General features: G+C 45.4%; 1 protein-coding gene across 1 annotated transcript in view; it reads left to right on the top strand.

Moving 5' to 3' along the window:
* The window catches only part of ADAMTS16 (ADAM metallopeptidase with thrombospondin type 1 motif 16), a gene marked incomplete at both ends in the record, with an annotated part of 155183 nt that overhangs the window by 91600 nt on the left and 49100 nt on the right, over positions 1-14483 (top strand). Inside the window, one exon of the mRNA XM_082835141.1 lies at positions 13723-13849. Coding sequence (XP_082691267.1) covers positions 13723-13849 — 127 coding nt within the window. The remainder of the gene's footprint in view (positions 1-13722; positions 13850-14483) is intronic.

The raw sequence follows: 14483 nt of genomic DNA, 5'->3' as shown, positions 1-14483 counted from the left end.
CAACTTCCTCAGGAGGCCTGTGCGTTGTCCACCCCATCCCTTTCTTCAAGAGCCCCCAAAGGTTCAGGGTAATATGAAGAAGTCCATCTTGTCCACTCTTCCTGGGAAGTAGCAACCCTTCCCTGTCCCCAGAGCCCCACAGTCCTGCACACACACCCTCACTGGGGGCACTGGGACCCATCCAGGCCCAGCCCCTCTCAGACTCCTGTGGTGGTCACGTGGTCACAGATGGCTCCCCCTTCCACCATCCTCCTGCAGGGGGAGGGAGGTGCACATGTGGGTTTCAAGTCCTGCTGCCGCCTCCTCATTAACCAAACTTGGAACCTTAAAGACGGGTAACACCTGCCTACAGCAAAATGAAGGGCATGTCCTGCTGTCATTTCACACAGGTCAGTGTGGTCAGGAAAATCAGATATCGGGCCAGCTTCTTGTTAAGCAGAACAGACACAAGGATGTCACGGGCCATCCGTAAATGGCCATCATCACCACCCTCCAAGCTCTGGTGCCCGTTAGGGCGCCATCATGCCAGGAATGCTGTCACTTAAGCGCACCTGGACATCGTTTAGATTCTAGCAGCAGCTCCCAGGAGTTCACCCTCTCTGCTTTCCTGGAGTTATCTTCCTTCTTCCACTGTCAAGGTCCTTCAATGTGCAGGCATTCATGTCTGTACTATATCTAGCGCTTACCACAGAGATGATGCATGCGTCTCGTGGAAACACATGCTTCGTTTATGGAATATTTTCCAGTTTTCTGTGTAGTTTTGCTTAAATGATGGGTTTCTTTTCCTTTATTAAAAAATGATAAGGATTTTGTCAACAGCTGGAACTCATTCTACTGTTAGAATTACTGAAAACTTAGATATTCTTTGATATAATCACAGTCTTTTAGACTGAATACTCCTCGTCCAGATATTTTGGCAAAATGTGAAGATTTTAAAATGATTTCCAAAGATCTGGCAAGAGCTGGTTTCTGTAAAAAGATAAAGGTAGAGCTTCATCACATTACTCGTTAAACTCACCACCTTCCATGGCTAGGGTTCAGCTTTGGGCTTTCCCCAGTTAAAGGATTATTCTCTCTTTTTTAATGTATTTTTCAAATTTTATACTCTTGTTCTCTCTTATCTATTAACATGGATCATTTTAGAATATTGGCCAGCTTGATTCTAACATTCCTGTGGACTATGAGATTTTTCTTTCTGACAGATAGTTGAGAGATTGGAAGCACAGTTGAGAAATTGCTTTACAGATGTGCCCCCAGTCAGAGAAACGATACTTGTGTCTCCGTAAACACTCAGCCAGGTGGCTGAGGAGACCCCCAACCCACATGAAACTCGTCTGAAAACATAATTATCTAAAACCTAGTGTAAAAATAGAGCCCAGAAACCCTAAATACCACTGGGCATATGGCTGTCTATATTTTTTATTTTCCCAGAATATTCAGATGTTTGAAAACAAAGGAAGAAACATTTAAATTTGCCTTTAGAGTTTACTATTGTTTATATGGGGAAAGTAATGTTAAATTAAAACCTCGAGCATCCCTACCACCTACAAACAGATTTGACCTCCAAAATTCATCATCTCTTGGTGCGTTGCTGAACGTTTAGATTCGTGACCATTTCAATGTGGAATAAAGTGGAGTGTCTAGTATCCCCAGGCTAAATCCCTGTGAAAATCTTGTCTTTTGGAAAATGCTGTGACTTGATCTGAGATGCAGAGCCAGGAGTGTTTTCCGGCATCCTCGTATCCATAGGCAACTAACTCCCAACCTAGTCAGGGCCTGCACTGATGCCTGAGGGTCTTCACCCTGGGATGGTGGGTGCCGGTGTGTGCCATCTCCTCTCTGATGTCTGAATGTCTCTAAGGACCCCTTCAATTAAGAGAATAGCAGTTGAGCCTGACCATTTCGACTTTAGTAGTCCAGAATTTGGGCATCACTGGTCCATCCCGTCGGCACCTGGCATGGAATGTTTCATCCATTCACCTATTCCTGTCCATGTGGAGAGGGAATGCCTGCAGCCTGAGAAGCCCGGCCTCCAGGCTCCCAGCCTGTGGCTAGGAAGGATGCCGACCAACAACCTGCCTTGGCTTTATTTCTTCATTCTCGATTTGACTTAATCTCGGTGAAAATGCGCAGGGACATCGGATGCAATTCTCCTTTTAAAAATGCAGAAATGGAGGTAAATGGCTATAGTATGACTGAAAGGATATTGTTTTCTATAGGCTCCCAGGTCAGTCTCTGCAGAAAGCCCAGGATCTGGGCACGCTGCATGGAAGTGAAAAAGTGTCCTGCAGAGGAAAGAATTTGTATTACGCAGCCTCACGTCTCATCATTCCTACATGCTATTGTGTTGAGCAATGACTGGATTGTTTTTCCCCCTTTCTTTGGTTTTGATTTTTTTCTACACTGGTTTCAATTTTATAAGCTTTCTCAATGTTTTAAACTTTTCTTGGGTCTGTGGGCGTGCTTTTTGTAGGGTCAGTGTTCCCTGCACCTCTGGTGTGCCTTTGCTGTGCTCTGCTCACCAATGGTCAGCTCCAGGAGGCCCTCAGGCAGCAAGCCGTGGTCCGCACCACCCCAAAGCACACCACCCTCCACTTTCCTGTCCGGATATTTGTCTTCATGGGTGACGTGTGTACATGTCCCTGCATTCTCTCTGTGGTTTAGATTCTGTGACCGTGATGGGATGGTCTAGGGTGCTGGTTGGTTGGTGACGTTTGCTGTTTGTTATTAGCTGCTATGTGCTCAGGATCCAGCACATCCCAGGCATCAAGTATATACTTGTTGAATGAACAAATGCAAGATATCAACCGCTTTTCCATTTATACATATGCGAAGGCCACAGATGGAAATGGCGATGCAGGGTCAGCCCGCTGTCACCCCTCCATGGTGGCTTCCCCAGGGCTGCCCCTCAGGCTTCTCATCCTTCTGCTCCTGGATGTAAAGAAGGGAGCATATCTGAAAGTGAATTGAAATTCCCTAGAATTCAAATTCCCTTGCTTCTTGCCTTCTACTCAGCTCCCAGTGAAATAGAGTTAATTGTCTTCCAGTATATGAAGAGTTCTGAAACAGAATATATTATGAATCTCTTTCCTTCTCAAACAGGAATCAAACAAAAGCTTAAAATTTCTACACGTGCATGTCACGTTAGATAGAAAGGCCAGGCCAGCAGGTGACCTGTCATGCCAAGGCTAGAACGTGCAACGTGGGGTTTTGGCCAGACTGTCAGGGATCGAGTCCTGGCCCAGCCTCTTTAAAACTCGTGAGCTCCTTAAGCCTTTTACGCCTTAGCAAGCCCATCTATAAAGTGAGGATAATAATGTAATCACCCGTATAGGGTTCCTTTAAGGATTAGAGGAGAGAATACCTGTAAAGCTCTAACACTTAGTCTGGCCAAGTAAATGTCAGATTCTATTCTTTTCCATTAGTGTTATAGCTTTGCTTAAGATATTGGACTGTTTAGGTTACTAAACTCTTAAAGCAAGAGGAAATTACACAATGATACTAGCCACGTGGCCCCAGGCAGGGGACATGAACACGTTCCTCCCTATTTTGGATTGTGCTGCTGTCTTCAAGGTCCTGTGTGTTTTGGCACACTGGTGTGTTCAGGCATGTGTGGTGGACACACACACTTGGAGAGGGGCATGCAGCATGTCTCTGTGTGTCTCTGTGTGCCCACGGGGTGTGCAAGCTGGTAGCTGCCACAGTGACTGGACAAAGCATGGCCAGCCGTTTTCCTACCAGGATGGGACAACGGCCAGTGGGCAGGACTTTGGGGCAGCTCAAGAGGAGGAGTGGGGCAAAGGGTACAGGAAGTACGTCCTGGAAGCTGCAGTTTCCAGCATAACAGATGAGTTTACTCTCTTATGCAGCATTTAAAGGAGAGGGAGAGAAATGGTCCTGTGAAATGCTTTCTGATTCCCCAGCCTCATGGATGGAGCGTGCCCTTCTTGGGAGGACTCAGGTCGCCACGCGGAGTTCAGTCCAGCACGTCGTGTGATAAGGCAGCGTGTGGTCCTGTCCACAGGGGCAGCCCTGACCTTGCAGAGCCCTCGGCCCCCCACTGAATGTTCCAGACAGTTAGGCCACTTGTTCTGAAACCTGTCCTGTGGAGCTCCTACTTTCCCTTTCTCCACCCAGTCTGCTATCTTAGCATCTGACCTTGACAACATGCCAGCCTGTAACCTTTTCAGACTCACGAACTGAGACCTTTAGGTCCAGGTAAATGCTGAACCCAAGATCTTGAGTGTACAGAGTCTATGCATATTGTGAGCGAAAGTCTCTAAGGACCTAAGAAAAGCCCTTTGATACAAAGGCATAGACGTTGCACACAAGCGTGAGAACCGTTTCTTTTGCTTAATCTTTAGTTCGCCATTTTTTCTTCAAGAGAGATTATGGGATGGTTGAAATATAGGTAGCACAATGTAATGAACAGACAACAGAAAAGCAGGAGTTTGAGAGACATTTCAGAGGCAACTCATAAGGGAGAAATGATCTGGTAAGAACATACAGAAATTAAGAAACAAAATCAGGAGTATGAAAAAAGAAAGCAGATGTTCTCGGCCACGACTGTGGGTTCAGATTTTCAGATTCTCAAGTGAAGCAAAGGCCTTCTGTTCGCATGGAATTTTCTGCAGCCCTGGATAAACTGTGAAAAATGGTTTCTCAAAGCATAACCAAAACCTTTACAAGCGGCCTGGCCATGTGATACCTGGGATGCTCCCTAAGAGCTCAGGTGTAAGAGTCTGGGCACAGCCCAAGGAGCAGAGCCCTGATGTGGAGCCTGCCTTCCCCTCTGCCCTCCACTGAGGAGGGAATGTGAACAGGCCCAGAACCTTTCCTTCTCCTTCAGTGCCTGTGTGGGTGTGTGCTTTACGGGGCCCCTGACGTGCTTTCCAGTTTGACTTTCTGTGTCAATCGACAATTACCACGTGGATCAAACCAGAAACCAGGATGTCAGCTTCCCCTGCTCCCAGCTCCTCCCTCCCTGGTGCATCTCTTAGGCTTTTGTTGCTGAGCTTTCTGGGGGGCAGAGAACAGGAAGGGGAAGGGGAGGCCCGAGCAGGTAGGCAGACGGGCTGCAGGCCAATATGAGGTCAAGTGAGCATCACCTGAGAGGTCAGGCCCCTCCTGCCTCATCCTGCACTGCCCGGTGTCCTTGAGAAAAGACTGTCCAGGATGTCAGAAAGAGGGGATGTGCATTTTCATGAAGGCCCAAATCTGTAGACGTTGGAATTATTTTTCATTACAAATGTCACAAACATAAAAAATAGGGAAGACAAATCTTCCTCTGACCCAAGGTCACTGCAAACATTTTAATAAATCCTGTCCCATCTCTTCCTTATGTTCTGGTTTACATGTGTGTGCTCTCTTTCAGAGGTTCGTTAATGATAAGCTTTTCCATGTTATCACATCATTTGTATCCTTCCTTTGCAGAGAGTTCCTCCTTACATATTAAATCAATAGCTCATTTTTAATATGGGAGTTCACATTCTTGAGCAAATACATTCAACCATTATTGATACTTTTGTTGATCTAAAACAATAAAATAGCTAGTTATTTTACTGGCCAAATGGGTTTATCAGGGAACAGCAAAGAACTGCAATTCTGGACATGTAATTTATGTCAAGCCACAGGCAAGTCCAGAGAATAAAGGAGAGGAACATTCTTTTATAGAGGAGAAAAGGAAGTTGTGATGGGCTGTTATAAATGAAAAGTCCATTGGAGGAAACTGGGAGTTTGAAGTATAGAGACTTCCCATTGGCTGAGCTGTGCAGTTTCTCACTGGCTGGACTGTTGCCAGACAAGGAGAAATTCTGCCTTCCTTCTGCTGGCAGTAAAGTAATAACCTTCTTCCTGTTGGAGATGCAAGGTACCTCTCTTCTTGTCGATAATGCAGTTGACATCGAGTGGTGGGGCATGAGAGCTCCCCCTTCTAGTCTTCCCATTCCTTTTTCTTTTTTCTTTTGAATGTAAGGGACCTGAATGACTCTTTTTTCTTTGAAAATAAAGAGTATTATTCTTATATAAATTTAAAAATAACCTTTCTGTGTGTGGTTCTATACTACAGTTTTAAGTAAGATGTCATCATTTAAAGTGTGAGAGTCTAGTAGCCAATAGTTTACCTTCACTAATTCAACCAATGTTTATTGAGTACCTCTTCATTTTGTGTGTCAAGTACTATGTGTTAAAGGGTTTACAATAAATACTCATGAATTTCACATTCTATGCATTAAAACTTTAGTATTATCAGAATATTTAATCATATTTTCTTATTAATTTTTTTGAAGACTATAGATTACTTTTTGAAAGTAAGAATATCTGTGCAACCACTACCCATATAAAGAACTGGAACACTGTCAGCACCAAACCAATTGCATTTTATTTATGTATGTATGTATGTATGTATTTTTGGCTGTGTTGGGTCTTTGTTGCTGTGCATGGGCTTTCTCTAGTTGCGGCGAGCGGGGGCTACTCTTCATTGTGGTGCACAGGCTTCTCACTGCAGTGGCTTTTCTTGTTGTGGAGCCCGGGCTCTAGGCGTGTGGGCTTCAGTAATTGTGGCACACGGGCTCAGTAGTTTTGGCTCGTGGGCTCTAGAGCATAGGCTCAGTAGTTGTGGCGCAAGGGTTTAGTTGCTCAGTGGAATGTGGGATCTTCCTGGACCAGGGATTGAACCCACTTCCCCTGCATTGGCAGGCAGACTCTTAACCACTGTGCCACCAGGGAAGTCTCTCATTTCTTATTTTGTGTATGTGTGCTTATTGTTTATTTTCTTCATTAAGTTAGTATGTCAGTGACAGTTTAGCCAGGAAAGCAGAAAACACACTTGGCATTTCAAGCAGGAAGGTTTTTAATATAAAGGATCATGTACTTACAGAATAGCTGGAGAAGTTGGAGGAGTAAAGGTCAGAGACAGACCCATGTAGCTCTCAGTTGCTCTGGCTATTAAAGAGGTGGAAGGTGTAGAACATTCCAGAAATTCCTGGTAAGGATTAGAGTTAAGCCAGCATTGGAGCAGGTGCTTCCCAGGAAAATGTCTGGAGACTACTGCAGACCTCACATCTGCCAAAGCCAGTGTTTATCCTCTCTGCCAGGGACATGATGCTGTGGCTCTGTCCACATCCTGCGCTCGTACTTCTCATTGGTGGGATCTCCCCGACAGCCTCATAGACAAGAGATGTAAAGACTGCAGTGCTGACATGGAGCCCCTGTAATTGAGGGAAGAGCAGGAAAGAGAGGAGTGAGCTGGGTTGTAGGTTGTTATGCTTGAGGGTAGCCCCCTCCCCCAAAACATCAGCTCCTGGATTCACCATTTTCTCTCCCCTAACATATTAACTACTGCTTCACATTTTTGTCTGCATCCAAATATATTGATGTCTGTTCATTTTCTAATATATTGACTTTTGTTCCAATCTATATCAGTTCCTTCTTTCTGCTTCCTTGATCTATCCTTTCTTCTAACGCTGTAATTAAGTATTGGCTTCATTTATTTCCATTCATACCTATTTTTATCAGTATAAGGTATTTAAGGCCATGAAAATAACCTCTGAATCTTACTTTTAGTTACACACCGTAAATTCTGTTTTATAGCATTTTTGTCATTGTCATTTTCTTAAACGAATTTTGCTGTGAATCTGATGACCACTCTCCTGTTTTGTCCTACTTCCACTAATTGCTTAAAATTTCCAGGCAACACTCTACATTTTCCCTTTCTTCCTTATCTGCTTGTGGCCCATCAGTGTCCTCCACTGAAGATTGTACTGTCTTTCAGAAGGAGCATTTGGAAATGTGCGCAGGCATTTTAGTTGCCATGATGAGTGGGGGTGGGTTGCTTTTAGCATCTAGTGGGCAGATCCAGGGGTGCTAAAAGTCTTATGATATGACAACCGTGCTGCACAAGTAATACTGGCACCTAAAATGTCAGTAGTGTCCCACTAAGAAAAATGAAAGGTCTCCAATGTCACCAGCTAAAAGAATTAACTGACAGGGCTTCCCTGGTGGCGCAGTGGTTGAGAGTCCGCCTGCCGATACAGGGGACATGGGTTCATGCCCCGGTCTGGGAAGATCCCACATGCCACGGAGCGGCTGGGCCTGTGAGCCATGGCCGCTGAGCCTGTGCGTCCGGAGCCTGTGCTCCGCAACGGGAGAGGCCACAACAGTGAGAGGCCTGCGTACCACAAAAAAAAAAAAAAAAAAATTAACTGGCAGAGTCAGAACTTGGACATGCATTGGACAAATTCAGTGTTTTTCTTTGGGTTATATTTTTTCTATCACATTGTTACTAAATTATTCCATGAATGACTAGATCTAGATTTCCCTCTTATCCGATTAACCTGTAAAAGTTTGGGACTTGGCTAACACCAAGGTCAAACAAATGTCTCCACTAAGAAAGAAAAATGAATACATTAATAAAGTAAAGTTATGTTTCTATTTCAAAGAAAAACAATGTCCTATTTGCTTGATCGAGAGCCTGTACCTCACTCAGGACCATCAGTGATCATTAAGGCCTGATTCTTTGTTAAGACTTGAGCATAAGCATTGAATTTCACAAGTCTTCAATCTCAAAACTGGAAACCAAACTGAAGACATTATTCATAGAGTCACACCAAAAACGCCAGAAGATTTTGGTTAAAGAATTAAAAAAAAAAATTGACTTTTAAATTGTCATATAAGTGGAGAGAAAAGATTAATTTTCCTTCTCTACTGTTAGAACTGACAACCAGCAGTTTTAGAAAATGGTACTCTTGTTCAGTAGGTCCTCATGTAAATTGGGTCATTAAGATTATCTGGCTTAATTTCAAGGAGTTTGCAGGATTTAATTTAATGGAGTTCACAAGATTCCCTACAGAACAGCTTTAAAATGACATGTGTTTCTTTTTTTTACTTTAATAGTCTCTTATTCCCTGTTAGCAAGTGGAAAAGTAGACTCATAAAACATTGATTCAGATTTCATCTCTGCATTGATACATGGGTCAGTCATCAACACTGTGCCTAGTTCATCCTAAGTACCGTATAAAGAAGAGAATATACCCTTACTTGGATGATTCTTTTTGCCAAGTATTATTAATTCACTACAGTCATCCTTCCCTATTGGTTCCAGGAACCCGCATGGATACCAAAATCTGCATATGCTCAAGTCCTTTATATAAAATGAGGTGGTATTTGCAAATAACCTATGCACATCCCCCCACATACTTTAAATCATCTCTAGGTGGCTTTTAATACCTAATAGAATGTAAATGCTACCTAAATAGTTGTAAATACTTGGTAAATGCTAGGTAAATGGTTGCTGGCACAAGGCAAATTCAAGTTTGTTTTTTTAGAACTTTCTGGGATTGTTTTTCTGATTTTTTTTTTCCATCTGCAGTTGGTTGAATCAGCAGACTCGGAACCCTTGGACCAGGAGAGCTGACTGTATTAACTTGCTGGGGCTTAGAAGTTACTGAATATAATGAAATTGGCCGATGGCTGAAAAACTGCCTAATAAGTGTGGGAGCAAATCAATCCAGGCAGGCTGTACTCTCAGCTCTCAGGAAATTTGATCTAAGGGATGACACATATATGTCCACTGAACTTTGACATTAGGTTCACCATATAATGTCTTACCCAAACCTGGATGCTACTGAGAGGCAAAAGGGTTGCTTACCATTTTTCTAGGACAAATGAGCACAAACCTGGGCTAGCCTGGCAGGAACTGTCTTTACTCACAACACTCCGGACACCAAATGTGTGGGTTTTGTCCACACCAACCAGCATTGCCGGATTTTCCAGCTTCCAACGGGGTGTCCTGCATTAATCTAACTCCGGTACTAACTACCCAGAGTCACCATCAGACCCCACAGGTGAAGGGCTCAGTCCCACAGCACTGCTCCCACTTCAGATGCCATTTGCATGCCAGGGCACCCACACTTCTGTCTGACTTGGCTACAAAGCTGTGGGTTCTACAATCTCCTACCCACCCCCCCGGTTTCAGGTTCAATAATTTGCTACACCAGCTCACAGACCTAAGGAAGGCACTTTACTTACTTACTGTCACTGGTTTATTGTAAAAGACACCAGGGAACGGCGAGATGAAGAGGTACACAGGGCGAGGCCGGGAAGGGTTCCGGACCCCATGAAGCCGGGGTGTGCCATCCTCCTGGAAGCTCTCTGAACACGTTGTTTAGGGGTTTCCATGGAGATTTCATTACACAGCATTGATTAAATCATTGGTCATTGGTAACTGGACTAAATTTCCAGCCCCTTTCCCCTCCCCAGGGGCCCAGGATTGGGCTGAAACCCTCTAATCATGCCTTGATGCTTCTGGGGTCCAGCCCCGTCAATAAGCTGTGAAGGGACCCCGCCACCCGCCGGCTCAGACACTCCAAAGGTTCTAGGAGCTGTGTGCCAAGAGCCAGGGACAAAGACCAGGTATTTATGTTTTACTACGTGTATATCACAGCTCTGTAACCTGAGACATAAAAGTGGTGGCCCTGGATATTGCGAAAAGCACGGTTCTCAAAGTGTGGTCCGCAGGGCAGCAGTGCCAGCAGCACCTGGGCATCGGTTAGAAATGTAAATCCACAGCCCCCACCCCACGCCTGCTGAATCCAAGGCTCTGAGGTGGCCAGGATTCTGTGTTTAAACTACCAGAGAATTCAGATGTGCTCTCAAGTCAGGGAGCACGGGAGTTCAGAGGCAGGGGGATGTGGGTCTGACTTAAAAGGATAACAAGACTTCTGCCAGGTGTGTCAGGGGTGGCAGCGGAGGACTGTATTCCAGGTAGAGAGACAGCTGGGAGTCAGAGGACCAGGGGGGATGTCGGCATGAGAGAGATGCAGCAGAGCTGGAGGACAAGGCTGGGAAGTCTCCAGCTTAAAAAGAGAAAAACAGACTTTTAACCTGGGAGTGGCATGAGCGTGTGCGTCTGTGTGTGTGTGTGCGTGTGTGAAGGAAGTATCCATGGTATCGGTCCAACAGCTGGACCTGAAGGAGGAATGCCTGGAGTAAGGCATGGGCGTGGGGGGCAGGGGACTACAAGACTGATTCCTTGACCACACAGAGACCACAGAACCCCGGACAGGCGGGGCTGGAGGAAGCCTGCTTTGAAATGGATGTTTATGTATTTGTGCATCTGTTAGACGGCCAGGTCTGTGAGTCCAGGAGGCAGCCTGGGGACATCGGGGCTAAGAGCGGGTGCAGGGCAGGAGACGGGGGCGGGTCAGTAATCCATCGCCACGTGCAGTCAGGGTGATGCCCAGGAAAGCACCTCCAGGGAAAGCACCTGCAGGACGAGGGCGAACCTGTGCAAGGCTTGGAGTGTAAGACGTGAGGGACCCTCCTCCAGTGCCCATCACTGCGTGTTTGCGTCTGTTCTGTGTGTGACATAGTGACAGGGCACACAGCTGGCTTGGTACCACATCAAGGACACTGAAAGAGATGGATTTCCGATATGTGCTTCCTTCCACAGTGAAGCCCAGCAGGTGTCAGTGGGTTGCGTTGCCTGACGTGCCTCTTGGTTCCCCCCGTCCCCAGGAGAGCTGTGGCCACGAAGGCTCCATGGCCCTGCTACACAGGTCACCAAGCCCATCTTTGATTTTACTAAATCTATATATTAGAACAAATGCCACGGCTTCGGTCTTAGCAGAGCCTGGAAATATTCTTTTTTTATTATCATTCTTCTGCCTCGTGGGACTGAGGTTCACCTTGACCTTCTTCCCGTTACTGCTCCAGGACACTTGCTGTATGTGACTTAAATCTTGTTCTTTCATAGAAATACTCACTTTCAAGATTCTCAACATGTTTAAGTAAATTTTCTTAGATTTCTGCAGAAATATTCCATGACCTTTATCAAAGTCACTTTTATAAATATGCTGTTCCTGATGAGAGACCATTAAAATCAGGAAGATACAGTTGTGAAATCCACACTGGGGTGCATCAAATAAAAACTGTTTAACTTGGTTAAAATATGATCGTGTCAAGTTGTCAGAGAGCTGGATAATCGCACAAAACCACAAGGGTCCTATGTCACCTCTGATGTCCTCCATCAGCACCAACAGGGCCATACCCAAGGCAGGAAGTGGTCTGGGGCTCAGATGCATGAGGTCTGTGCTTGGGAAACAGGAGGGCTCTTTTCCCTCTACTGATCAAGGAAACTGATTCTCTAGAGAAGGGAACTTTCCCCATCGACTTGCCTTATTCTTTTTGACAAAGCAAAGCCAAATGTCAAACTTGTTTCCACGTATATCTTCAAGACTTTTAGTGTTCTTCAAGTAAGGGACTCGGTTTCATAGAGAACCGAGCATGAGATGCTGTTGAGCCTGGAGTTGCCAGCCTGTGGCTTTGGTCCTCTGAAACCATGTCTTGGGTCCCTTCCTTTATGAGACACCTCTGGTCATCTGCCTGTGGGGACCAAGTTGGATGCAGGTCATTCTGAGCAGTGCAGCCTTGACTGCAGAGGAAGTAAAACAGATGGGCCTCACGGACAGGAGGACTCCATCCATTTTCCAAGCACCGCAATAAAAATCATTTTAAATCTTAATTGTGTTAATTTTTAAAATCAACACTGGTTTGGTTCTTTTTCTTTCTTTTTTTTTTTTTGTTCCTTTTCACTGAATGAACTCCTTAACTTCATCCTTCAAGATATATATCTATTTACAGTCCTTTTGTATTGTGGTAAAATATATGATATATATTATATATGATATAAAATTTACCATTTTAACCACTTTTGAATGCATGGTTCAGTGGTATTAAGCACATTCATATTGTGCAAATGTCACCACCGTCCATCTCCAGATCTTTTCCATCTTCCCAAACTGAAACTCTGCCTATGAGACACCTCCCCACCCCATCATTCCCCATCCCCTGGCAACCACCCTTCTACTTTCTGTCTCTGTGATTTTGACTAGTCTAGGTACCCTGCTGTAAGTAATGGTTCCTTTTATAAAAATTATTTATTTTTTGGCCATGCCCTATGGCACGTGGGATCTTAGTTCCCCAACCAGGGAATGAACCTGCACCCCTTGCATTGGAAGGGCAGAATCTTAACCACTGGCCTGCCAGGGAAGCCCCACTGGTACCTTTTTTAGTAAATTTAATGAATTGAAATATCGAACATATTGAGAGATGCTCAGAAAGCCTGAGTAGCCCTGGGGATATAAATGGAGCTGAGAATCAGACCAACTTTCATTTCCATTGACCTCCTTTGAGGCAACATCCAAGCCATTATTGTGAAAAGGTCACCATCCAGCTGCAACCCTGGAGGTATTTTGCTCTGTGAATTCTCTGGTGGGGAAGCGCTTATCACTTTGTTGTCCGTATTTCTTTCCGGTTTATTACCGATCGTTTCCTGTTGTGCCCTCTCACTTAGAAGCACAAGTGAGTGTACTTAATATGGGTTTGTTTTGAAAAAACGGCTGGTGTTTCCAATTCTGGAAACAATAGAAAAGAACCAAAAGATTGTTTTGTCAAATATATGTTGGCACCCATAGCAAGACACACGTTCCAAGATGTTGAAATGTAGGGGGAAGATACAAGCCATCTTAGAATTGATGCAATTCACTGCTAGAAATCACCAAGACAGGCCAGAAAAGTAGAATACTAGTAGTCAGCCCAAGGCCATTAATGCAAAGACGTGCCAATACAGTAAAGATTTTCTTCAAGAGATTTCATGAGCTCTTCGTCTGCCTTTTACACAGGGCATGTTTGTGAGTCTTCACTGTGCACCCCACTCTCTCACAGGGCAGATGACCACGAGAGCAGGCTGCTACAGAGACCTGAGGTTCCCGGTGAACGCATCATTCTGCAGCCCCGACACCCGGCCTGTCACAGGGGTCGTGCCTTGCAAAGTGTCCGCCTGTCCCCCCAGGTAAGAACTGTCATGTTCCTCTGAATGGGTAGCAGGGTTTTGCAGATATAATGCTGAGGCCTTGGTGCTCCTGAGTCTGGGGAATAGAACTGCCAACCACTGCCACATAATCCGTGACAGCAGAGGCAAAAGGAAAAAGAACTGCCTGCACAGGTGAGCCAAATAAAGGGCGCCGGGGCTGGAAACAGCCTGCAAAGCCTTGTCAGTGGGAGCGAAGGTCTTGTAGTAGACGGCGCTTGTTCTGTTTTACTCAGTGCAGGCTGTGGGAGGGATGGTGTGCTGTGGACATAGGAATGCTTTCCCTCACAGCCTCTATCCCCTTCACTGGCGTTTCCTTTTCTTACTGAGTGAAACCTGTTAGAAGAACCTGCTGGCGAGGCGTGTCCAGGCTGTAGAGGGAATGTGGACGCTGCACACTTGTGGGACGGGCCACAGAAAGCAGGGCTCTGTCATCCCACTCACCTGTCCCCAGTACTGCCGCCCCTCCACGTTTCTGAAGAAAGCTCAGGTTCCCTGACACGGGGGTTGGGAAGGACCCCTAGGAGGCAGCCGTGGTCCTGCCCTGCCCTCCTCAGCCGTCACTCCCTGGGCTTGTCCGTAGTCTGTCTGCTTCTCACTTGCTTCATCTTCACAG

Source organism: Leucopleurus acutus, assembly GCF_964270905.1.
Source record: "Leucopleurus acutus genome assembly, chromosome: 3".
Classification (NCBI taxonomy): Eukaryota; Metazoa; Chordata; class Mammalia; order Artiodactyla; family Delphinidae; genus Leucopleurus; species Leucopleurus acutus.
This window is presented reverse-complemented; position numbering and strand designations above follow the sequence as displayed.